Raw genomic sequence first — 27,052 nt, forward strand, 5'->3', positions numbered from 1 at the left:
TGCTTCGAGTGGAAGTAGGACTCTTTATTCATTACGCCGGTTGAATGGCCTCTGCCGGGCTTGGTCGCCTCCTCTATAGCCGGGATAAGTGTGATCTATGAACTGGCTAATTGCCTTTGTCCTGATCGCTACCATGACCAGGCCGTTAAGTGTCTGGAAAGGTCATTTCCTGTCCTATTTCTGCGGTATCCATCAGGGAGACTCTGCAGCAGCAGAGAGGAATACTGACTATAGAAGAAATTATTGTTTGGTTTATTTGTCGAATTATTGAAGCTAGTCCTCTGAGAGCGAGCCTGGAATGTGCAAACAGCTGGGAATGTATAACTGATTCTCAAAGAGGCTGGCAGATGGTTAACTGGGCGCTCAGAGCTGTCATGATACAATCATGTCACACAGTTTTGGCAGAATACAGGGTCAGAATGAGGAGGGAAACAGAAGATTAGCTGAGGAAATATTCATTCATTGATTATGGGAACAAAGGAGCAAAGACTCAGACTTAATTGTCCATAGCTGCTGCCGCAACAAACTCTGAGATTGACTCAACATATGACACGAATTCAGAGTGTGCACATTATTGTTCACCCTCCTGTTTTTACCCAATGCTAAATGGTTGACAGGACATGAAATGACCAAGTAAATCCAAGTAGCCTGTCCTTTTTGGCAGTGAACATTTTAGTAGCAGATTTTTTTTCTCAAAGCTGAGACTGTTTTGGATCCATTAGGGGTAGACATAATGCCAGGAAGTGTAGTTTTTGACATTTGACACACTGCACAGAAGCAGATGTTGTTAAAAAAAACATACAAAGTAAAAGCTTGGTTTATTTACAGCCAGTTTTTAGAACAACTACTTAAGGTTTATATTTCAAAAAGGAGTTTTGGCTTCTGCACAAAGGCACCAGACTGACAAAATGTGTTCTATTCTGGTGCTTGCTGGCGAGGGAGATAAGCAGGAAGAGGACAGATTTGACAAAGTAAAGCTGTGATCGAACATCAGTGGGTAGATGGGACGACAGTTCTTGAGTAGCAGCCTGTAGATCAGGAGTTTGTACTGACAGCATTTGAACTTGATTTTTCCAACTAATGTTATTAATAGGGAGTGTGCAGTCTCTTATAAATAAACAACTCTATCTGAACACACACAAGGTATGCATTAGAGTTGAATCTAACATTTTTTTATTTTTATTCTTTTTTCAGATTTATTTATCCTTTTGTCATATCAGAAAATTATTGAAAAATGCACATCACAGTTTCCTAGAGCCCAATGGGACATCTTCAAATTGCTTTGTTTTGTCTTTGTGCTTTTGTTCTTATGAGCTTAACATGCCTTTGGTCGTTAGTGTGTGTGTCAGTGTGTGTATATCTATCTGTTTGCAGCTAATCTTGCAAGCTACTTGACCAATCAGCCTTATATTTTGTGTGCATATGTATGACTTTATACTCAAGGATTTGTCATTGGTGAGATCATTTGCAGTTGTGGAAAAATGCTGACTCACTCCTCTCTAACTGGCCGGTAGGGGCGGCATGTTGTTAAGAAATCATCTCAGCTATCAGCAACTGTTGCAGGCCCCATATTGGCCTTCATCGTGGCTCAAAACTTATATCCATAGAAAAGTTTTGTCTCATTTTGAATCAGCATCTGCATATTATTTCCATACCCGCAGGTCAGCTGGAGATCTGTACTCTATTGAGTGCATTTTTCTAGATGTAAAATGTACTTTTCTCCAATACACCTTAACCTACAAATATAAGGACTATATTTTTCATTCACTTGTCCAGTTAATGTAAATTTAGAGCACCCACTGAGCAGCTGCCCCACACTTAACTCCTATATCAACCTTTGTTCTTTATCTATGATGTGGAAACATCAATTTTTCACTAAGTTAAAGTAAAACTGTGTCTAGGTCACAGTTCAGTTATGAAATCCTTGCACACCACGATGCGTCTCTCCTGCTGGCTGACAGCGTTGTCATCCGAGCACTCAGGATAGCAGTAGAGGAAGTTGTACCATTCTCTCGTTCAAAAGAAGTTTAACCGACTTCATTGACAGTCTACAGCAGAGCTGAGAGCCTTTGAGCAGCCAAGAGTCACGCTGCTCTGCCTCGAGCTGTCCGGCATCGCGCTGCCCTCCGTTCCAATACCCCTCTCCACTTCCATCACAATTAGTTTTGTGATGAGGTCACTTTGAGACAAGATTCGGTTTGAAAAGTTTACACCCTCCCATGCTGTTTCTTCTGCAGCATGTACAATGATGCGGCTCATAAAAGAGACAGCCAGACTAATAATGAGAAGTTATATTCATATATTATGCATGTTTTCTCACATTTTAATAATATTCTGTCCAGCTGGCAGGATGCATGTTTTTCTACAATTACACTCCACTACAGCTGGCTGGTCTCCTAACTAAAAAGATGACCACTATGTAGACATTTTCTGCATGCTGGAAGAGTGCTATCAAAACACAAGCCAATAAAGTTTCAGTTTGGGAAAACTTAATGTGCTGATTGGAGTCTTTGGAAATGCTGTTGGCATTAATCCTACTACTACAAATCTGCCAAACTCATATTTTGAAGCATTTTGATGCGAATGTTGTACAGCTTCCACGACAGTATTAGTATCCGCCTTCTCTGTGTGCTGCTGACTTTGAATTTGATGCATTACTATTCTTCCTACAGAGGCATACTTTGCTCATGAAGCTTGAACCAGAGGTCACTTTTAAAAGATGATTCACTTTACCCTTTGTCACGATGTTTCTCTCTTTAAATGAGTGAGCGCTTAGCTTTAGCATGCATCAGTGGAAACCCAAGGCATTTGAATAAATCAAATAAATCATTGTGCTCCTAAGTGGGTGTTTACTTGACTGAGTGCAACCTGTTGTGACCCCAACTGCTCCCAGCCTCCCTGAAGTAAAACAAAGATGTTGTTTTGCGCTCTTGTGCCCCTCTTTGGCTATTTGCTTTATTTATGCCTTAAATTTCAGCGTGGCAGTTTTTGGAATAGATTCTTCCTGACTTGTTCCCTGTTCATTACAGAATGAAGGTTCTCTTGCTTCGGTGACTAATTCCTTCTGGCACACTAAAACCCTCTTTGCCACAAACACATTCCCTCCCATTTTCCAGTGACAAAACAACAAGGGACTTCAGACAATGAGTGCTGACATTTTCTGCCACAGGGTCCATTAGCACTCTCATGTGTGACTAAATATTGTTGTTTTGCACTCACATCTCTAAATGTTAGCATGTCTATACTTATAGTGAAGCCAAAAGGGGACAAAAAAGACAAAAAAATGCGAGTCTTAATGGGACATTTAAATGTTGGTCCCCGCCATGTTTTGTCACTTTGTGACTAGAGTTTTTGTGTTGAAGACGTAAGTGTTTTTAACAGTGTTTCCAAGTACAGTGACAGAAACATTACCCATCCATTTAATCCTAAATTAGATATTAAAGGAGTACTCCACTTTCACGCATTAAGACCAGTTTACTCCTGATGAATTATCTCCACTTGAGCTTGAAGCCTGCTTTACAAACTGGTAAATGCCCATGTCTTTCAAACACGATTCCCTCAGACGGAAGACGGTTTGGCTGGATGATATAGCCAAAGATGTTATCAAAATAAAGTGTTCATATCAATTATCATATCATTATTCCTTTCAGTTTCAAGTTTAAAAGCTCATTTTTGTTGAAGAAACCAGCTACTTAATTGCAGTCAAAACTATTATTTATCGTCAGAACCTGATATAAACTTTGGCCAAACAGCAGAACATTTCACAAATCTGAGGTAGATAACAAATTGTAATCAAAATCATGTCCATAATTAATATAATACAGAAGCAGTTGTGAGAAAACTGAAAATTAAAACTTGAGAGAAATTCTAACCCTGCTGAATTTCTTCTGTCCACGTAGACAGATTGCCCATCTTTGCTGCTCTGTTGGACCAGTTGTGGGGAACTGAGCAGCAATATCTCCTAACTCATGAGATTGTTGCCCATACTTTGATGAGTTCAGTTTTACCAAAACTTATAGAGCTGATTGTCTGGCCTACAAAAATAAAACTTGAGTTTGATAAACCATCTCTCTCTCTTTTTAATTTAAAAAAAAGTTATCTGATGTATTCTGAGTTCCTCGTGCTAAAACAGCTGTCCAAACACTGTAGACTGTGGTTTGGATTCCTGATCCACAAGTGAAAGCAGGAGTGGCTGAAATGGCAGCAACAGGAATCTCCACAAATGAGAGCTGTGACAAGTGAAATCAAAGAGCAATATCCCACATCCTGCACATGCAGAACCACCAGTTTAACTGTCAACTTTTGTGCAAGAATTCAGTTTGGGTTTTCACAAAACTGTCTCGAAGTAGGAGCTGTGATGACTGAAAGCAAAAAGTGCTTTCACTTGTTTACTAATCAGCAGTTATATCAAGGCAGCATATGTGTCCCTGTTAGCAGTGTAGATCGTGATCAACATCAGACTTCACAGTGAGGACTTCAGCTTCCTGGACCAGAATTCAGAGCTCCAACTCATGGAGAATGACAAGTAGCCATCTGGTAATTCTTCTCTTCAGACCTGTACGGGAGCTACATCCCGAAATAGCATCAAAGGCAAAGAGTTGTCTTTTGAAAATGGGCTGTTGCATCTAGAGCGCTGAGATCTCACTTGTATTGTCACTCTGGGGGTCTGATACATTTGGATGCGGATACAGTCACGCACTCATTCTCATTTCAGAGAGGGGAAGAGAGAGGAAGCAGTGTGCACAGGACAAACAATACAAACGGCTAAGGAGCACTTTTTTCAAGTATTAATTGACACTCAAGGGAATATGGCTTCTTATCTACTCTCCTTGAAACTAAGCACAGCCTCTGGGATGTTCTGAAATCTACTGACAAGGTGTGGGCAGTCTTTTCAAAATCAGACCAAAAGGGGGCTTGCAAAGAAATCTGTGAAGTTGTGACACCAACTGTGAGTCAGGAAAGATAAATGTTTGAAATGGCAATAAATTCATATTTCCTAATGAAGCAAATGTGGCTCAAATTTGACACTAGCTGCAGGGAGCGGTGTGTAGGATTTAGGGGGATTTGGTTGCATCTAGCGGTGAGGATTGCCTATTGCAACCAGCTAAAACCTCCAGTGCAAATTTCTTCAGTGTTTATTGTTGAGGTTTTTTGGTTTTTTTTTATCGGGAGCCAAATTATTCGCAGAGGTCTATTTGTTTCCAAAACAAATGGCTCAGATGATAAAAACCAATAAAAATACTACATGAAGTAGTTTCATGTTACAAATCATCTGTGATGCCCAATGCCTTTTGGGCATCACAGATGGGCCACTAGCCCAGCATATGCAAATGTGTACTCACCTTTTTTCTTTCTAATAACTTAAGATACAGATGTTCAGGAGGTTTTTACTGGGGGCCAACTCATCAGCAGGGGTCTCTTTCTCTCCAAAACAAACAAAATCAGTAATTAAAACTGGTAAAAACATGGGATAAATTAGTTTTGTGGCCAATGCAAAAACACCAATGGCCTTATCTAGAGCTAGTGTTTGGTTTGTCTTATCTGGACTACTGTCGATACATAATGGTGCAACATATCGGACTCTGTAGATAAGGATCCACTTTCAGTGTAGTTATAAAATGCTGTTTATTGGGGCAGCTGTTGCTTAGGAGGTAGAGCAAGTCATCCACTAACTGGAAGTTTCGCAATTCAATCCCCGGCTCCTTCAGTTCGCATGTCAAAGTATCCTTGGGCAAGATACTGAACCCCAAATTGCTCCTGATGGCTGTGTGATTGTGTAAAAATGTTTAAAAACGAGTTGCAGGAGCCTTGGCCACCAGGGTGTGAATGGGTGAATGGGACAAGTAGTGTGAAAGTAATGTTTGAAGGACTAAAAGAGCGCTATAGAAGAGCAGGTCCATTTATCATTTATGACTCTTTCTAAGGTGACTAAAACAAAGTGATTCTTCTTTTAAGGTGATAATTCACTAAAGGAAATGTACTTATTATCTTATATTTCATTTTGCCAGTATATCCCCCTTAATCCTACACACTGGGCCTTTAAATGTATCATCCTTTTTGATCTGTAACCTGTTATCCATTTAAGAGATTAAGACATTCAACTTATCTCATCTGGCTTAATGCTCTTTGAGAAGATAATTACTAAATTAAGGTCTAATTATCTCCACTTTAGAAGAAATATGCACCGCATCCTGATGGCTTTAGGTTTTTAAAGTCTTCAATTTCACATTCGACGTGAGAAAACATTAAAAACACCCATTAAAAACTACTGCAGAAGAATGACACATTCACCTAAGGCATAAGTAGGTATAGATGACTGAGGCGGAAAATGACTGAAATGCAAAATGAGAGAAGAGCTGGCTGCTTTGAGTCGCATTTGTCGAGATAATGACTAAATATTGGTAGCTTTATAGTTCTTGATGCCGGCTAAGCTTTACACAGTCTTGTCTGAAAACAGATTATTGTCCTTGTTTGACTTTTTCTCACAGTTTTGGAGAGTTTTTGGAGACTTTGACAAACAAGGACACTGTAAACAATACAGGAAATTAATGACGGAAATACTTAATCCACGAGGGGAATTTCCATTGTAGAATAAACACTGACCCATTTGTGCATTGTTTGGTCCCAGTGTCCCTTTCCTTTTTGTACCTAATTTGTTATTCTCTTTTCTCTTTGATTTAAAATATTAATACCACAGATGTTAGATATGTCCTGTAGCATGCACCCTCAAAATGTTGCAGTTATACATTAGGAAACTTCTGCTACTGAAAGACGAAAGTTGGACTCTTGCAATCAGAGGCCAAAGGCTAGCGTCAGATACATCTTGCTGCTTTTAAAAGCTTAAGATTTATGATGGCAGCTGCTCATCATAAATCTCTTCTGTCTTGTGTACCAGTCCTTTCCCTCAGGAGAATAAAATATAGGTGGTCTGAAGCAAAATATAGCTCAGTTTCAGGCAGCATATAAGACAAAATTTTTTAAAAAGTAGATGGCAGCGAAGCACTTGAGTGAAGAGAGGCATAATTAAAAGAAGTTTACGTTTGAGAAGACAGATGGGAGAGAACAAGGGCAGGTTTCAGTTGAAGTGGAGGTTTATGGACAAGCAGACGGTGCCAGAATATGGTGATATACATATAAAGCCCTAAAGAAAACAGTTGGTCCATGCTGCGACCTAATCCAGTTTTAATTAGGAGGAACGGCTTGCACCTCAATGTTAAGCAGCACCCATGCTTGCTTTGAATCACGTCAGACTCGAGAGCTTCAGCAAGCATCAGCACCTGGTCCGCCAAAGAGTGCAAGAGACACACTACTTGCAGAAGTTTGAACCACTGGACTCATGTCTCAGAAGCTGAAGTTTTGAAGTGAATCCCCTGATGTGATGGACTCAGCAAAGAGTGGACATACAGTCAGTTGTCAAGCCAAGTGAGCGCTTTTGAGATGACCATCCACAGCGGTTCATGGTCGCACTCAGACACACACACACAGCTCTCCCAGCGGGGCCGAGTGCGTTGGAGCCAGCGAGCCTCTCATTAGCCATTCCTCTGGAACACAAAAACACATCAACATAGGCTGGATGTTTTTCTAACAGACTGCAAATAGCCTCACCAACTATCTGAGCGAAGGCTGAGCGATCCCAAAGTCATTAACATAAGAGCGTCCATGCCAGTCGACGTGCATGCCAGTCGACGTGCATGCCATACTGTAATAATGACACCGCGATTGCCCGCATAGCCAAGATATCCTTTGTACCGCTGCCTAATTGTTGATATCTTGATCTGACCATACAGTGCATGCATTAAAGCGTCCTGTCTTTCAAAGCAGAGGCCAGATGGTCAGAGCTTAGACATTCTGGGGCCTTGAGGACAAGTAGAAAAGAACAGTTCCCCTGGGAGGAACCTACATTTTCACTTTATTGCCTCCCACCACGGATGCCTCAGAGACTTATTATTCCAACATTGCTCTCAGAAGACATTGCACATGCACGTGTAACCTAACATGACCTTATCAACTGTTGTGTTGTCTCTCAGCACACACACACACTCATTCACCCACTACATTGCAGAAAGGGCACGGGCCTTTGACAGTAGAAAGCGGATTAGTCTGTAAACCAAAGATTCTTAGTGAGTTTAATGGAATAGAGATGAGTGGATGGAAGATTTAAATAAATTAACCTTCAGTGAATTCCCCCAGGCTTGGAGAAATGACAGAGGGGGGCTGAGGAGGAATTTTTTTTTTCCTGTCACTGATGATATGAATAGTCATGACACTATTACGACGAGCTAGTGCTCTTTAACATGCTCAATAACCTGCATTTGAAGCACAGCAGAAGTGAATATATCGACAAATGTTCCTTCAAAGCAGGAAAACAAAAACCAATTGCCCTCCCCTCACATTAATGACCCATTGCATTTTGTATTTCGCCCTTTACGAGTCCGTGTTTTCAATCCATATGCCAATGTATTGGTATATCGCATGCACAGTAAGGGCACAATGAGATGTTCCGATGCTAGCATTGTTTCAAAATGTCATCACAACAGGGAATAGATTAACCTTTACCAGACTCCCTACAGTAAGAATATAATTCTTTTCTACGTACTTATCATGATATGAACCCTGATTGGTGCCGCTGACATTTACCTAAAGATGCAAAACACTGAACATTCTAGGTATTCTCACTTCTGTATTGATTGGGATGTGATTACTCACTGTAATGTTGGAAAAATAAGGATGTTTGGTTTTTATTTGCTACTTTTTGTATTTTGAAACTGACATTTATTCCTGAGTTGAAAGGTTTTTTTGTCCTGTATTTTCTTCTCATTGCCTCTTAATTACTTCTAACGACTGGCTCTACAGCCATGTCTAATATGAGAAATGTCAGGTAATTTCTTTTTCTTTGTGAGTAATTGTAACTGAATTTGAGCAGTTTTTCAATGTGAAAGTCCTTGTGATGATGATTATTTTTCATAGCAGTATGGTTGGTCAGGAATATTCATCATTGCAGTTTTTTTGCACTTCATTTCCCTGCTATTCCTGTGCAACTGTTTTGCCAGTACCTTGAATTTATTGTACTCACAGCACCTGCTACATCCCCCGAACAATGAAAGTGTGAACTGTTTATTTAATTATCCTTGATTGTAGTAAAAACTCAGTTTAATCAGCTGCCAAAGGAAAAACTATGTCTGTAGAGATGGTACTGTCTGCTCCATGCAAATGTCTTATTAATAAGAGACTGACTGTGGGTTCAAAGTGTTTAAAATTTGAGCGATTTAAACCCAAAAAGCTCTAAATAATGAAACCTGGGCTGTATGAGAGATAAATATAGTCAGTTCCAATTTTCTCAATGTTTAATTTTATCATTGAACTAATTGACATCAGATGAATGGACACTCACAACCAACCAGTGCCTGTAGACCAGTAATAAGACGAAGTGTGTGTATGTGTGTGTGTGTGTGTGTGTGTGTGTGTGTGTGTGTGTGTGTGTGTGTGTATTATAGAACTTCAACTATTAATTGATAAGTTTTCATTCCACCGCTGTAAGACCTCCCATGGTCACCACCCTGAGTGGTGATTTACACTGAAGCTTTTCCAGTCCAGACTGCCATCTTGATGGTCTTTCAGGTTTGTCTGGTTTTAATGAAAGTAGAGGTTTTGTTTTACCTGGCTGAAGTCTGTCACTCCTGATGAAGAACATGAACAGATGGTGTTTAAACACCCAGAGAGTACTCACAGTGATTAAGTTCTTTGTGAAGTGAAATTTTCATTAAAGCCTAGAGCTCGAAAACTCTTTAGTGAAACAACATGACGAAGTGTTGTAAATACTCGAGACAGTCTCAAGACCACTTTTTGAAGGTCTCAGTTTTGTGTGGGGCTTGGCCACATTTTGGGACTTGGGATTTGACTTGGGATTTGATTTCAAGACCATGCAAAACAAAGTTGAGTTAATATAGATAGTTTACCTGATTTCAGATCTTTAGTGTGCACGTGCAGTATGGCAATACAAGAGGTGAATAAAGAGGAATCTTCATTTGTATTCTGCTAGTTTGTAGTAGGTAGAGCAAGTGCATAGTGACTTACAACTGGTTTAGCCCTCTGATAACTTAAATGGGGATAAAACCATTAAACTGTGCTGCTCAAAATCCTCTCAAAATGTAAGAAATCATGTTTGCTTAAAACACGAAGAAATAAAACATGTTGCCAGAATAGACAGAAACAGCAATAGTGTGCTGGGTATTTTTATACAAACTTTACATGTTCACAAGTCACTTGCGGTCCACAGCCCACCAGTTAGAAAGCACTGCTCCAGACTTTCAAAATAGTTTCGGACCTACTGGATCTAATCCCAATAATGTGAAACAAGTCATTTCACAGGGGTTCTGATGCTCAAAAAAATGTATCTACTAATTTACAGATGTCTCTTTCACAATGTAAGTCTATGGAAAAAAATCTTTTATCAGGCTAAATGGCATCACTTGACGGACCTGGAAATTGTTATTCTACTATATTAACCGTTGTAATTCCACTGGCCACGACCAAAATTGTGTCCAAAGCCCAGCGCTGTTCCTGGGGGCCTGAGCACACGGTCTGTAATTTGAAATGTAAACCATTGTTAACCACAGTTTGCATGGGCAACAGCCTGTTGGCATTACCCTCAGCAAATGCAAGAGTCACAAACAAAGCCTCAGACATTAATTTTCTTTTTCAAAATGGGCAAAGCCGATGGGATAGTGCAGCTGTCCAGAAAATGGCCCTGTTTGTCCGCCACTTGTACGAGCTGCCTGTTGGTTTAGCTGCTCTTTGTCTTTGCTAAAAATACACAGGAAGTGAAAAGCTTGGCTAATAGCCTCATGAGAATACCGCAGCTGCCTGGCATGCCTTGCCATCCATCGCTAAGCCACATCAGTCAGACACCTTGTTTATACATCTGCTAAGGGCACTCATGATTTAAGTCCGCTACCTTTTTAAGGAAGCGCGGAGCTCGTGCTCATAGTCTGTGTTCTGACACTCGGGGCTATGAATAGAGCAATATCTCATTTTATTGTGGTGGCTGATCTTTAGCGAGAACTAATGGCAGGTCTTGTGACTTTGTTTCATCAGTAACGTTTCAGGTGACTAAAGGCTAATTTGGGATCCTGTTTGTAGACGTGCCAGCTGCCTCCCAACAGGACCTGGAGTTAAAGCCAGTGACTGCCACTTCACTGTGACCCATAGCAGCCAGCTTTGCAGTAATCGCAATGCAGCCTGATTGTGAATGTTATCAGAATGTGACTTGTGACCTGCATGTCTAATGTCTTTGTTGACAGACATTGTGACCTCTCTTGAATCCTTTTTAATCCATTATTAGAAGACGTTGATGCCATTTCCAGCCCAATAACATGGCGTACATTCTGACTTAAGTGTTAACGACATAGACTCTAATTAGATGGACTGTAATTGGAATTAGTGCTTAATTAAAAATTATAAAAATAACAATTAATAATAATTATGTCAACATCCAGCCTCTCATATCTGACGTTTTGTCGTTTTCTTCTTTTTAATTGAAAATCTTTTGAACTCTTGTTGGACAAAAAACAAGCTTTCATTGTGGAAATTGGGATGGCCATTAGTTGGGCAGACAGAGCGCTGTACACCAATTACAGATTATTTCATAGACCTTACAGTGTTTTTATTTGATTATTTCACAAAGAAGGCTTCACAGTGTTACCATTCACATGAAATTCATTTTCTATTCCCAGTACAGTGATTGTCTGCCTGCTTTTGGGCTTGTGGTCAGTTCTCTGTGCTAATCATGTGATGTCTGTTGTCAGTCTGAAGTTTAGAGAGAAAGGAGCGATGTTTCACAGGAAAATAATCAAAGGAAGAAAACCCAGGAACCCTTGGCTTCATGTTTGTAATGGGACAATGGCTCTGGGAATTCTTTCTCCCAGTTCTTTCTGCTCTACTAAATCTGAGTGAATCATGAATAAATGTTTCCCTTTTTAAAGCATTAATCCAGTCAGGTAGATCCAACTGTGAGTTCACAACCTCCTAAAACTGCAGTTGGATTTGTGAAGGCATTTTCCTGTGTGTCTCTCAGTGTATGTTTGTGTGTCTGCTGTATCTCAAGACTACACGCAGTAGAGTAAATATGTTTTAATTTCTCTGAGATTTCAGGGGGGATGCAGGGGACATGTTCCGCTCAATATTTAGAATATGTGCACTTGTCCTGACCAATTAAAACTAGAAAGTAGCAGAGGACTTGTATTTTGACAAAATTAAAGACATTTACACCACATATGGATGCAGAGAGGGTGTAAATTGGTGCATAAAAATTCACCAGAATGCAGGAAATTAAGTGTTTTGATTAGTGCTGGCCATTATGACCTAAAATTTGTATCAAGATTCTGGCAGTTTCAAGGTATATCACAGTATTTTTTTCCCCCTTTATATAGATTTATAGTGGCTTATTCTACTGGAGGGAGTTCACACATGATTATTTGAATCCATGATTCGATTAGATGGTTGATTTTAAGATCCTGGTACAATTTGATGCTTTAATTTGCGATTTAATTTTTTCTTTTTTTTAAAGCACTGAGCTGCTATTGTTGTATTAACAAGTGTTGATATGTAGGGGTCAACAAATTATTGGTTTTATGTCCTGACAGCTGTCATTTAAGCAGTGTTGAAACAAAACATACACCCTTGCTTCTTATGTCTAACAGTGTCCTTTGACTGTTGATTGACACAAGACTCTGTGATTATTTATCATTAAGATTTAAAGCTGACAGTATCAGACGACACATTGATCACATACAATCTCACGTTTCTTGACAACAAAACTCATTCAACATTTTCAGTTAGAAGCTGACATTTTTCAAGACAGAGAGGAACATGTAAAGCACAGACGCCATTCTCAAGTGTTTTTCATACAATGCTACTTTTCTGTGATTATTTTGCTTTTTAGGATGAACAGTTGTTTTGATGCACCCTCTCGAGATTTAGTCCTGATAGGTAAATGTGCCTAGCCCCATTGCCTGTTTAAAGACACAAATCAGTGGAGCCGAAATTCAGTTTGTTGTCAGATATGGTTTAGTAATGAAGTGGAATAGTCGGAGAAGAAAATTTACTTCTGAGGTTGGGGATATGTTAATGTTGTGTGCCACCATCTGGCCCTTTTTCTTGTTCAGATGAGTAAACGTGCAGTAGTCTACATGGCCGCTATACAGTGTGTTTCTCACTGCTATCTTAGATTAATAGTCCACTGCTGAGGCCGCCCCCCCTCTTAAGCACTTACCTACAGTGTTGTGCTGATGCACGTTTCCTAATGCTCTGCATTATTCATGCTGCACTGTTGGATTTATTAGCCAAAAAGACTTAGATTAGGACTACAGCAATGGTTAAAGCTGTGATCTGTACAGAAAGATCACAGGTTTGATCCCCACAGCTGCCACTGTGGAGAAGTCTTATTAAATAAATTATAAAGTCATGAATTCTATTCAATTCAATGTATTTGTGACATGAAATTACAAAATATGATAAAATGAATATTATGTAATGCTTCTCACAAAACATGATTACGTAATGCAGAAAACTCATTAGCCTCTATGACCTGTAATTAGTGTATCTTTTCCCAGATTGTCGCTTTCATATTATTTGGATGTCCACTGTAGTGATTGTATAGTATCCTTAATGGTAGATTATAATTTTTAAAAGTATCGTGTTTTTTTATTGCTTATTGTTAACTTCAATTGAAGGTATTTGTAAAAGAAATCTTTTCATATAAGGCTGGGTATCGGCACTTGATACCTTTTTAAGGTGTCGACCAAAATAAATAACCCAGCACCAAGTAAAAAGTCAAACGATACCTGCATTTGATCATTGTTAGGCCAGGGGTTTGATCCCAAACCGTCTCAACTACCTGCCAGATCAGCAAACTTTCCATCTCCAGAGCCTCCCGGCGAACGCTCAGTTTAAAATCTGCCTGGTTAGCACGAGCCAAACCCAATGTCTGAAATCTACAAATTATTTTTTGTGGGAAACCAGTGATAACCAAAACCTTTTTTCCTTTAAAAAAAATCACATTTATTACAGTTGTTGCCATTTAATTTCAGCTCTCTAAGATTCATGAATATTGTAATTATTAAGGTTATTCAGGGTTTCCTGGTATCTACTTTATAGATAACTTTTATTTTGTCTTAATTATTATATGAAGACATCAGAGCGGTGCACATTCCTTCCTGGTGTAGATACTCGACTTGGTTTCGCTTCCAAGGCACTTAAATTGTGTTTTAATGACCCGCTGAGTTTCATTGCATATTCTAATGGTCCTGTCTTTTCCTGGCCCACTATACCATTAATGGGGCATGCTGTTAATGCATCCTTGATGTGAGATCAGGTCACTTTCATTTGTGAGATATTTCTCGTATCCCATCCTGAGGGCCCCAGAGCATAAAGTTTGTCTCTTAGTTTTCCGCATTATTTCCTTAATTCACTCTGCAGTCCCTCTGCCCAAAGCCTCCACCTGTCTCCACCCAGCCTCCTGGTATTTATTTTCCTCCTCCCCCGGGGAGTGATACTCGCTGACATCATTCTTCCCTCTGGCCAGATGTTGAAACTTAAACACGCCATCCATCAGCCCACAGACAAACGAGTAGCACAGCAGACAGGGGCGATGACCCAGCAAAGACGTTCTTAATATACAGACTCGCACAGAAAGAGACTCCAGGCCTCGGCCGTGTTCCCACCCTTCATTTTAAAAATCAACATATGTTTCTGCTGTGGGCCGAAACTGTCAGATTGCCGGTTTCTGAACACTGACAACTGTTCCAAAGCTCGAATACAAAGATAAAATGACGATGTACAGCCAAAAAGTCATCCATTGAGGCTGAATCTGTGTAAGGCTTTCTCCACTGTTGCTTCAGAGCTTTAAACTGTACTAACATGATGACCCAAGAGCAAGATAAGGCACAGAAATGCACATAAAATGTACTGGATGCACTCAGTCTTGTAGCTCTGCACCCTAACCATGCATTTGAGTGCAACAAATTCCCTCCTTCCTGATTCATCCTCTGCACAGTCATCTTTATACCACATCCTGTTCTCTTTTACATCAATTTAGGAAACAAAGTTGTGACTTTTTTTGGACAAAATGAGTATTCTTGCCTTGATGTTGAACTGGAATGACACAGTGAAACTGAGTGGTATTTCCCTGTCAGTTGTTCAGCACTGTTTCACTCTTTCCGTGGTTTTTCTTTTGGCCTTTCTTCATGGGAAGACTCATGCCTTGACTCAAAGGCTGTCTCTTCAAATGTAAACTGCTGCTGTTTATTGGTGACAGAGTTAACATTGGCAGGGTAATGGATTTATTTCGCTCCCTACACACTATTGGCGTTCATCGTTAGAGAAGTGTGACAGATGGATGCTGAGTAGAGATCGACTCAGAGGTCTGCGTGTGAGCTCAGACAGAAGATCTATTTAGACTGACTCTGCAGCAAACACACAGTCCCTACTGCCTAAATCTAACAAATCTCCCACACGCAGGTTTAATGTATTTCAAGGCCTTTTTTATCAGCTTGTTGTCTGATTGTTAGCATGACCTTTGCCTCAGCTCCGAAACACTCTGTCCCCTTTGTAGACATGTTTAGCCAGTGTCTTTTTGCATGCTGAAAGCACTGATAACTGAGAAAATATGGAAAATATTGTAGCTTACATAAAAGCAGAATAAAAAGTGAGTTTGTACTAACATCAGTTTTTAATTTAGGACACTTGGATTTCTTTTGTTGTTGTTGTTGTAAAATTCTCATCAGATAAATGTAATATTTTATGCTGCCATGCTTCTAGGCTTCTTTTTCTTTATTGTTGGGGCCCAAGCACAAAAGTGTTTGACTCATGAAAATTGGATTGCGCATCTGAGCTGCCGAAAAGCGCAAAATTATGCAGTGATTTGGCTCAGGCATGGCCACCTGACTCATAGCTACCCAGGAGCACGCCAGGATTGGCATGGAGTTCCTTAAATGTCTACAAACTTTTAGCAGATTGTTACTCTCATCTTCAAGAGCATGTTAACATTTTTTGGGGAATTTTTTTGCCTGACAGGAAGTCGGCCGTCTTGGATTACAAGCTTTGATTTGCATTTGATGAGCACGTTTGAGGACTTGACAATGCACAAAAACTCACAAAATTTTGCATCCATGTTCAAACTAGTAATTATTTTGATTTGAAGGTGCACTTTGGATCTATATCACCTTTTAACGCATTTTTGAAACCCTTGGGATACTCAAAAACTCACAACACTTAACGCACACATTGTGCCACGTGGCTTAAGAGGTTATGCAACCATTGGGTCAAAGTGTTTTTAGCGGGCTCTGTAGTGCCCTGCAATGCATGGAAGGTCTCAGCTGGGAAAAAGTTGCTGTGATATTTATAAAATTCGGGATGCATATTTCTGTCATCATAAGGGATATATTTCTTATGGGTTTCAGAAGCTCCGCCCATCTGAAAGTGGGCCACTGTGAATTTTGTAGATTTTTCATGTATTTTATGCTAATATCTTCCAACTCCTCCTTGGCTTCTTATCAGACTTGTTTTAAATTTTAGTTGTATAACCCTCTGACTAATGTGACGTTCTAATGATGATGTCATAGGTCACATGAGAGCGCACCATTTGAGGCACTTTAAAGGTATTGTACTTTTTGGAACTAGTAGAGGATTCAGAAAATCCTTTTTACATTTGGGGCACAGAATTTCAAAACCTTCACGATGCCAAGTTGTGAGGCTTTTGTATTTTCGTGCAATTTCAGCGTAGTTCAGCGTTCAGCGTAGCGGCGCAGCAAATTTAAACTTTTTTTCAACATGAAACAGAAAACTGTTATAACTTCACTTAACATGGTCCAGTCTGCTCCAGATTCCACATGCTGGACAAGAGTCCAGTCCTGAAGGTTACTGACAAACATCATCTGATTAACATGAAACTTTTATGGTGTGGTCTAAACACGATACACAGCAACGTGACATTTATTTAGTGTGTTTGATTAAGAATCCCATAGTGAACACAGGAAATGGTACGAAATTTCTTAGGTCGTTCCCAGCGGCAAGCACTTAAAGCAAGAAATACCTTTCAAATCCTCTGCCTTGTGTCCAACTTTGATAGAAATGCACAGCGACGGTGACTGCTGTGCCGCCAGTACCCTCGAAATGTGTGAAGGTGCAAGGGCCTGTTTATTGCTGTTTGTAACTTTAAGTTTTTCTTCATTTTTTTTTCTTTGAGTGTCTGAATTGTCCATCTTTGTTAAGGTACTGATCAGTCTTTGTTATTGAGCAATTGAATTAAAGGAAACCAGAGACACAGTCGGCACATAAATCTATAATCTCATTTGGTCTGGTCTTACATGCAACAAGCAAAACACACTTTAATGAAAGAATTCTTTCAAAATTGCACAGTGTCTAAACATAATGTAAGAGTCTTAAATTCATAAAGTACATTTTATAAAGCAAATACAAAACTTAAAATCCCTAATAATGATGTTCACATTTAGAGCACACTGAGCTTGATAGTGATGGGGGTCCTGTGGACGTCTGATAGAGCCACATTAATGTGGGGCTTCTGATCTGTTGTGTAATAGAAGGAAAAACAAATCTGTGCACAAAGAGGTGTCATGAATTTTTCATGACTGTAGACTGAGTCTCCCCAGGACCCTGCTCTGAATTATAAACAAACACACAACTCTTAAAGACTGGAGAATAGCTCATACATTAAGCAGAAAACACAAGTTAACTTGTTTATCATTTATTAGAACTCCGGAGCAATTTCCACTCTGTTTTTTTGGTTTCATTACTTATGGATGTAAGTGTCCTTATTGTCTTGTATTCATGATATGACTGTTGATTCTGTTATTGTAAGACAACAGTGAGTAAAATCAAGATGCTCAAGAATACCTTACCTCCCTTGCACTGACTGAACTGGCTTCATTATACAGCACTGTACGTCTGAGCTGATTGTAGAATTACCTTTACATCCGTGATAAAATTAGGGTAAGAGTTGTGCTGATTTAGATTCTTTTTTCATTCTTTCTCTTAAACGTTCTTTGTGGCATTAACTTCGTATTTTTCTCACTCATGCTCTTTATGTTAGTATTGAGCCTATTTTAAGTTGACTGAGAGAAAAAAAAAGTGTGTCTGTGTACACAAAAAATATTGATTTGGAGTCAGACATCTAGTGTATCATTGTGCCTTTTCTATGTCTGGGATCGGGACAGAAATATTCTGGTATAGAAAATAAAATTGATTTGCTAAATAAAAATGTCAGTTCTCACAAATCCCTGGTTTCTACTCTGTCCAAACATTTCCTAAAAATGCCTTTTTAAGGCCAGACTTTTAATCACTTTGTGACTCTATGTCTGTATGTGTCAAAATGAGGGAAAGTGTTCTGGTAAAATAAAGAAATAAAAATGCAAAAAAACAACAACAAAAAAAATCACAAAATTAAAAAAAAAAAAAAAAGCTGAAAGCCAATGTTGATGTCTCCTCCACCCAAAAATGTGAGTTTACTATCAAAATTTGCAGCAAATCGCCCCATTTGAGAACCTGAAATCATCAAAAGTTTTGCATTTTTGCTTAAATGATTTATCGATTATCAAAATGTTCTACTTTTTTTTAACTTAAGTTTCTGCCAATAATGTAATCAATAATGTACTAATGATTTCAGCTGTGCTTTCTATTCACATATAAATCCTTACAAATCAGTTCACAATCTAACCACAAGCACAATTTAGTAGCCATATTGGAGCTTTTGATCATGATCTTTAGCAGATGGAATTCATTTTTACACAAATTTTAGTTCAAGAATCCAAACATAATCATTTTTCTATCTTTTTAACCTGATAGCGTTAAAGCCTGATCATTGCTTGTGTGGTTTCACCAGAGCCACTGTCATTAGCGTCACCGTGAGGTCTGCAGTGCTGTGTGTCTGAACACAGCCCGCAGGGTTTGGACATGAAAAGCACCGTAGTGCTGGAACCTCATGCTGCTTTCTCTTTTTCATGCTTCACAGTGTTTCCCCCTTTGGTCTGGAGCCATCACTTCATTTACTGTAATGTGGTGCTCTGTGTCATCTGTGTCTTCCAGGACTCAACGCTCTGCCCTTTGATCCAGCAACCAATAACGACCCTCTCCAGTTCAGCAACTCCAGCGGACCACTGGTGACAGAGTGCCCTCCTCTGGAAAACACTGCCGAGAATAGCAAGAAGAGGAAGAGAGCCAGCCTGCCTCCAGGTACTGACCACATCTGCCTCACGAGTATTGCACCACTGCTGCAGGATTATACTGTGGTCTCAAATACACACTGTTTTGCCCTCAGCCAGGTCGCATTTTAAATGCAAGTGCCAGTTAGGCTCAACAGAGAAGGCCTCCCTTCAGAGAACCTTTGATACAATGGCTAGATTTTTTTGACCTTGAGATTCCTCTCCCCCTACCTCTACCAACATCAAATGACTGCGATGAGAATTGTTGCATAATCCTATCATTTGGTGGCAGTATGGGGGGGAAAAAAGTGGCTTAGCTCAGTCTTTGTTGTTTTCGATTAGCTTGCCATGTCCTGAGGCTCTGGTTGTCTGGCCTGTTTGGAGGTCAGGCAGCTGCAGCAGGAAACTGCTCCGCTGAGATTTGTGTGCCTGACTGTCTGTTACCGTGCCAACACCACCTGCCAATCAAAACTGCAAACACACCTTCAGCTTTCTCTCATTCTCTCACACACACACTGACCTGTCATATTAACAGGGACGCACTGAGAAAAAGGTGTGTCTGTGCACACCAGCGTTTGTGTGTGCTACAGAGTGTGCTATAGTTAAACAGTAATTTGAGTTAGCGGCTGGTAATGTGTCAAATTATAGAAAGACTTTCTAATTAAAGAATTAAAGAAGTACTGACTAATTAATTGCTTTGTGAGCAATAGAAAGAAGAGGGCCCTTATGAAGGAGAGGTGTTGTTCCATGTTCCCTGCTTTCTTGGCAATGCTAATTGGGCTGGATTAATATTCCACATTAGCACAGACGTAATCAACAATTCATCTATTCTTCACATCTTCACATGGAACAGTTCACGTCTTGAAGTTTAATTTCATTTTAATTCATTGACCATGCCAAGCTGTAATTGGACAATGTATCACAGAGGGTTCTCAAACAAATACCCAATGTATGTCCAAATGACAGATTTTTCACATTTGATGTTATACATTAAGACCGCGTTCTGTTGTAGTCATAAAATTTGCCTCTTTAATTTCTTCACGTTTAAAACAGGACTTCCTTTTAGTTTAAGGAATACTTCACCCACACAATGAAAATTCATGTATCAATTATGTTGAATCTGTGAAGTAAAAGAATCAATTAATAGCGAAAGTTCCTCATAAATCGGATTAACGGTGGGGCATGTTAAACAACAACAAAACTATATCAAAACATCAGTTACAAACTCTCACAACTAGCATAGTGTAATCCAAGTCTCATTTATCCAGTTGTATTCTCAGTGCTTCCCAAACTACACCAGACTACACAGACAAAAACAATAATTTTACTAAGCTGAATATGGGAGCAACTGGTCAAACGCAGCTTAGAACAGTGAGTTAGTGTTATTGTCTGACTAAAGTGAAACTAATCCGTTAAAACTAAAAAGTGGTAGATCAGCAGCTCCCGTGTTCAGTGAGGTAAAATTACTCTTTGTTAATGAAATCTGGCTGTGAAGAGATCACAGATAAGTTTCATTTTAAGTTAAGTTCCCATCCGACAGGGTTTCCCTGGGTCACTCCATGAGAATATACCCCTTTTACTTCACGTCTTCAAAAATTTTCTCCATTTTTGTATTCTTTGTTCACCTGAGGCATGCAAGAAACACACATAGTATTTATTCCTCAAAATTGGGCTGCCAAAAGTTTTCAGGCCACTGACTGAAACCTTAGAAATTCACAAATCATCCAGACCATATTAATGCAGCTTTCCAATCAACAAGTGGCAACTGTAGAACCCTGCGACATAATGTATGTAGATATATTTTGGGAACCGAAAGGGTTTTGTTTACTGTTAGAATTTTAATATGAGCACCGAGTTCTTTCGTCAGATTTCCCCCTACAGCTCTGTATCCTACAGTTACAATAGCATTACTATTATTCACGATCCCTCAGTCATGTACAACCATGCAGGTTTTTCTCCATTATTGTCTCATAATGTATCATTTTCTCTTCCATTGTCATACTTGCACAGTATTCAGAGCTCAGAAGACGCATTGATAGCAACAGCAGTAATAGTGAACAGTTATATTTTTGTTTGTGTATGCCGATAAAAGCCCTTCAGAAAGCCTGAAGATAAAAGCATTCCCAGTCTCGGCCATTCTGCACCAAGTTATTTATATCACTCTTAGTGACTCTGAGAACTTTCTGCTTCTAATATTAAATAATGCAGGATGTTGACATAACGTCCTGTTAAATGTTATGGTGCTTTTTTAGGTCCTTTATATATTTGTAAAAGCTGCTGTGAAGACGTGTCATACCAAACCTTACAAATGTTAGTCCTCTTACACTCTTCAACCACCTGTTCACGCTGTATGTCAAATGCAACTTAATTTTGGGTTGTTATTTGTAGTGGAATGATTGTATATTGGTATTAGATTGAGGAAAATGCAAAAGAACACAGCAGTGCAGTCTTCAGCTGAATGTTTGGATCTGCCTCAAAGAAATGACCACGATGAGTGAACATTAGGATTGTATACCCCCATTTTGCATGTTACGGTCGTGATTTCAACTTTGCACTTCCTCTTCCTGCTGCTACCCATGTGTTCGCTGTTTGTCAGTCCGTAAACGTGCACAAAGGTTGCTCAGAGAAATAGGTTACAAAGGAACACATGTTAACATCCACTGTATTAAACTGGGATATGGGAGACTGCATGGAAATGCAAGAGGTCAGTAATACAATTCCTTAAGTCCTACAACTTTAATTTGAAAAGAGTTTTCTGTTATTTGTTTGAGGGCTGAGTGGGAGGGAGAGTTTTTCATTGCAGTGCAAATGCTTCTGAAATGTGCAATTGGTTAAATGTTCAGTGGTTGAAACTTATTTAGAGTTCTAGCAGCTACTGTGTGTTAGTTTCAGTTTGAGTCAAATGGTAGGACGCACAGTTATGTGTGATCTCTCTTCATCCTGGTTCTCAGCTGTTCCTGTCAGGTCTTTCAATAGATTACCATTGTTTTATGGCTGATAAGTGAAGCACATTTAGCAGCCACTTGCATATTTTACCAGCATGTAGCTAGTTGCTGGTGCTAATTTCTGACCCTGCTCCATGAGAAATCTAGCTGGAGAAATCTTTACTCCACTCCCCCTATTACAATAAAGACTTTGAAATGTATTTGGTTGAACCAGATTGCTGCAGAAAGTGAACAGTAACCTGGTTACGTAAAAGAGATCTATAATGCTTTTCCTTCTGTCCTTTCATACATACATATAATGTTACAATGTCGGATGTTCACATTAAATGTTGTCAGTTTTTTTAAAGATGAGGTAAACATATGTAAAAGCAAAAACCTAAGACTTCAGACTGTTCTGAATGCTCTGTTTCCAGTGTTTTTTCCAACATTGGCTACAAGCTGCCGTCAGATCTTGACCAAATTATTTATATGATCATCTGCTCCAGGCATGCAAATGCAAGTCATTACATTACTTAGCCTACACTGCTACATGTAGCTACGTGCTAACATCAGGGAAAACTGTAATCTTGGTGGCCGATATCGATCTTTTCTCCCTGACTTCTGATCATATTCCTGCTGGAACATGTCTGGTTTTGTTTTTGGTAACTTTACAAGTTAGTGGTGAAGGTGCTGCTATTCACTACCGTTTATCCTGGCTGCAATGACAGTGCAGAGATGCTGAGATATAGAAGACCCAGAAACCCAGAAATGTATTTTATGCTGTACCACAAAACTTTGAGCTTGTGTTCCTCACAGTCCTTATTTCAGGCATCTAACCAAAAACCCATTCAAAGAGGGAATTGGAGGTGCTAAAATGCTAACTCATTTCCAGGTTTTAGGTTCTCTATAGAAACCCGCAATACAAGTATGAACCTGAAAATGAGAATAATAGCTCCCTTTTAGTGCATGTAAATGTTCTGAGTTTTTAACAGTGGAGGTCTTGAGCAGCTGTAGCTGTGGATTCACGGCCAGCCTCCGTCAGGTCCTCCTGCTCCCTAATGGAAAATGGACTCATTAGCAGCCATGTTGATTGAGTCTTGTTAAAGGACCCTAATGGATAGATTATTCTCCATTACAATTGCCAGTACACTTGATAATCCATCATGCTTGTGTGCAAGGCAAGCATCCAACACATACACTTTTCTTAAACATTACACAGCTGCATTTTATTTCAATAATTGCCTGAGAATTTAAGGATGCAAGAAGCAAACTGCCTGTTTGATGTGGCCCATGAGGATTCCAAGTCATTCCAAGTTAATGCCACCCTGCTGATAGATTATTTACTAATGATCTTTAAACCACCGCACCAAGACCAAACAACAAGCAGCCCGATACATAATTAAGAGGCCCTCACCTCCTGTAAACAGTTACAGGCAACGTTTGAAGTTCAATTGATATTCTGTTCACTCTGCCTCAAAATAGAGTCCACTCACTCCACGCTCAGACTCAGTGTGACTAACTCGATATTTTTATTTAGTTGAGTATGAAACAGCTCCAGAGAAATTTCCTTCATTGGAAATCATGCCCACTTGGTAGGAAATTTCCAGCTTGTTGTGACTCTTTTACTTAAGCATGTAAAATATATATTGTTGTGCTTCTTTGTCTTTGATCCAGTGGAATTGTGGCACCAGTTAGTTGTTACCATGCTTTCTCTATCAAGCATTGCTGTTTTAATGTACTTATTCCCTCTAAAGTTGAGACGATGCACTTGACCACCATCTTTGCTTTTTTATCTTTTCAGTTTTCTGCGTTTATATGCACTCTGTGTGTGTGCGTGTATGTGTCTTTTAACAATCCATAATAATAAGTGGTGCCTTGGGGCAGCAGGCACACTGCAAGGATTTTCCTTACTGTTTTTTTTTTTATTTTTATTTTTTTCAGTTTTACAACACAGCCAGAGATGGCCATTTCCCCTCAAGTCACGCTGTGTTTAAGCTGCAGGTGGTGAAGAGAATGAGATTTTGAAATGTTGCTCATTTTTTAAGCGGAGCAGGATTTCCCCTCGTACAATGAATATAAATGCCAGTTTAGGAGCATCCACACAGGCTGGATTTCATTATCCTGTGCCTGTTATGTAAATGTAATAATAATCTTCATTTGTGATGCAGTTCAAAACAAAGTTAAGTGTGATTTGCAGGGCCAAATAGGGACACAAAAGAATTGAAAGGCATCATAAAGAGAACATTTGTAATAAGGAATGCACGATAATATCGGCACGTTTTCGGTATCAGCAGATATTGGATTTAAAGTGATGTATCCGAATCCGCAAACATGCTAATATCTGCCGATACTACAAAGCAATTTTTTTGTTGTTTTTGACAAAGTGAATATGTATAAATCATCAACCCTAAGTTGATGTATTTTTCATTTTTTGCACAAAGAGTATGCATAATATGATACTGATTCAACTACAGAAGAGGCTCGATGATTAGTAAAATAAGGTGGGGCTAAAAAGGAGTTTATATCGATTTTGGTTATCAGCCAAATTAGCTGTTAAAAATCGGCATATCAGATGTCACCTAGAATTCAATTTGGTACATCCCTACTTGCAATGTCAAAATAGAAATAAAATCAGGAAAAACTGGATTTTGTTTGTAAATAAAGAAGTTGTTTACACTTATTAACCAAACAGCATTGTTTGTATCCTTTAGGTGTAACATATTTGCTGGTTGCATCTCCTCCCTCATACAAAAATTGCAACGTTGATTTTTTTTTAAAAAATGTATTTTTAGAATCCAGTATTGTTTACAACATATTTTCCGTTGATGTATAAAGAAAAGATGATACAGTGCTGGAGCCATTGCTCATTGGTGCGTGAAGCCTTAAAAAGTTTGACCTCCCGCAAATTACCCAGATCTTCAATTTGGGCCTTAAGAAAAAGCACACAAGAGACATACGGCAGCCGAGCAGCTAATATCCAGTTTAGCGCTCCGCTGACTTGAGTGGGAATAAAATGATTTAATTGCGCAGCTCCTCTAAATGTTCAAAATTTTATTGGACCGAAGGGATCAAATCTCGATAGTGAAATTAGTCATTTCCCAATGTAAGTCAGAGGGAACAAGTCTTTTTGGGCCCATAGGCATCAGGTAACAGACCTTGAAGTTATAGTTTCATAGTTTGGCCACTACAAAAATTCTCTTCGAAGTACAGCACACTCCCTGGGGGATGTTTTCATGTTAGCGGTCTTCCTGCCTTTGTTAGTGCATTGCTGCATATTCTAGTGCGCTACTGCCACCCATGTGTCTGTGGAATAGTGTGAAATATTGGCAGGCCTATGCATCCTGTCACCTCCTTATTTGCTTGCATGTGATGAACAAAACAGTGATCCATTCGTAGAAAAATGGCTCCATGGCACTACTAGGGGCCTGAGAGCGAGGGCTTTCACAGCTGTGGATAGCAAAGGTCCTGTCAACAATGGTAATGAGGTGTGTTTTCACTCACTGCACACAGTGCTGTGCCTGCAGCACTCTTTAAGTAACATCCTGCACTCTATACAGTTTACTTTGGGTTAATAAGAGTGCACATTTTAGCCTTTAACAGCCCTTATTAAAAGGAACCCTAACAACATATGGGAAATTCTGGTCATGAAACAGAAAAACATAAGTGACATGAGGACATGCATTTCTTAAATAATGAATTCTTGGAGACTGCACTGAGCAGCACGCTTTTAAAAAATGTCTTGAGTTTACCATGTAGAGTGCCTTCACTGAAAACTGCCTGTGTCTGTGCAGCGGCAAATATGTATAAATGTATTTATATGAAATAGCTCTTTGAAGGAGAATGTTTGGCCTTTGGCTGAATGGGTTTCTAGCACCCTTGTAACAAGGTTGTTTGACTTGAAAAAATATTGAGAAGTGATCAGAACCGAGGCATATTTTCAAACCCAAGGCAATGTATATGGATTCATCCAAATTACTTCCAATGCCAAGATTAAAGAAACATCCCCACACTAGAATGTTTTTCTGTGCATGAAAATCAATCAATTACATTTTATCACAAAGGCCAGTTCAAAGCCGTAGTTTTTGCAAATAAAAATAATTGTACTCTCACCGATCCAATCTTTTGTGCATTAACCTTTAGTCTGAGCTGAGAGAGACGTGTTGAATAAAATGCTATTGATTCTTTAGCAGAAAGGTTAATGTAATTGAGAAAGGCGAAATAAGGACACATGTTGTGTCGGTAGGGAATGACAATGTTTTTCAGTCAACAGGGACATCATGACGTGCTGAAAAGTTTTGTTTAGTATCACATCCCACCATCCCTGTGGTCTTGTGAGTTATCATCAATCAACAAGTTCCAGGTTAAATTTCCATAAAACTAAATATAACTAAATATCATTGAAAATATTGTCATTAGCTGCTGACCTCAAGGGTCTGCCCAAAATGTGATGTTCTATGTGCAACTTTTCCTGTGTGAATCTGGCTCTGGAGCCTCCCAATTTAGCAGAACTGCCTATTGTCCACTGTTTGTGTTTGGCTTAACGTCTGTTTCTATAGAGTATTTGATGGTATGTGTTATAAAAACAAAATAAGAAAAAACATAAAAGCTGAGCTGCTGGTGATAGAAGTCAATGTAAGATGTATGATAGTTTTAAGTCTACATGTAGGGTTTTGCAATATAAAATTTTCGTACCAGCAACCGTCAGAAGCAATGATGATTGTTAATATATTCACCACATTCCAAAAGCTCAAATGTCAAGAACAGAAATGTTCTTACACCGATTAGAGAGAGAAATACAACCGTACACCTTCTGTTCTCAAGTTTCTTTCTTTTGCCTTGTTAACTAATCATCAAACACACTTCATACATAGTCAACAGAAACAAAATAAAACTCACCAAAATCGTCTTTATTAG

General features: G+C 39.2%; 1 protein-coding gene across 4 annotated transcripts in view; it reads left to right on the plus strand.

Moving 5' to 3' along the window:
• Nucleotides 1-27,052, plus strand: part of LOC121947736 (ecto-NOX disulfide-thiol exchanger 2) — a 242,114-nt gene that overhangs the window by 86,571 nt on the left and 128,491 nt on the right. For 3 of the 4 annotated variants that reach the window (XM_042492831.2, XM_042492832.2, XM_042492833.2), the window contains one exon: nt 19,099-19,245. In XM_042492831.2, coding sequence (XP_042348765.1) covers nt 19,099-19,245 — 147 coding nt within the window. Of the gene's footprint in view, nt 1-19,098; nt 19,246-21,811; nt 21,919-27,052 lie in introns of those variants that run through there. The other variant, XM_042492834.2, reaches the window with a different exon arrangement.

Source organism: Plectropomus leopardus, chromosome 8, assembly GCF_026936395.1.
Source record: "Plectropomus leopardus strain MGB_pleo_1.0 chromosome 8, ASM2693639v1, whole genome shotgun sequence".
NCBI classification, from domain to species: Eukaryota; Metazoa; Chordata; class Actinopteri; order Perciformes; family Serranidae; genus Plectropomus; species Plectropomus leopardus.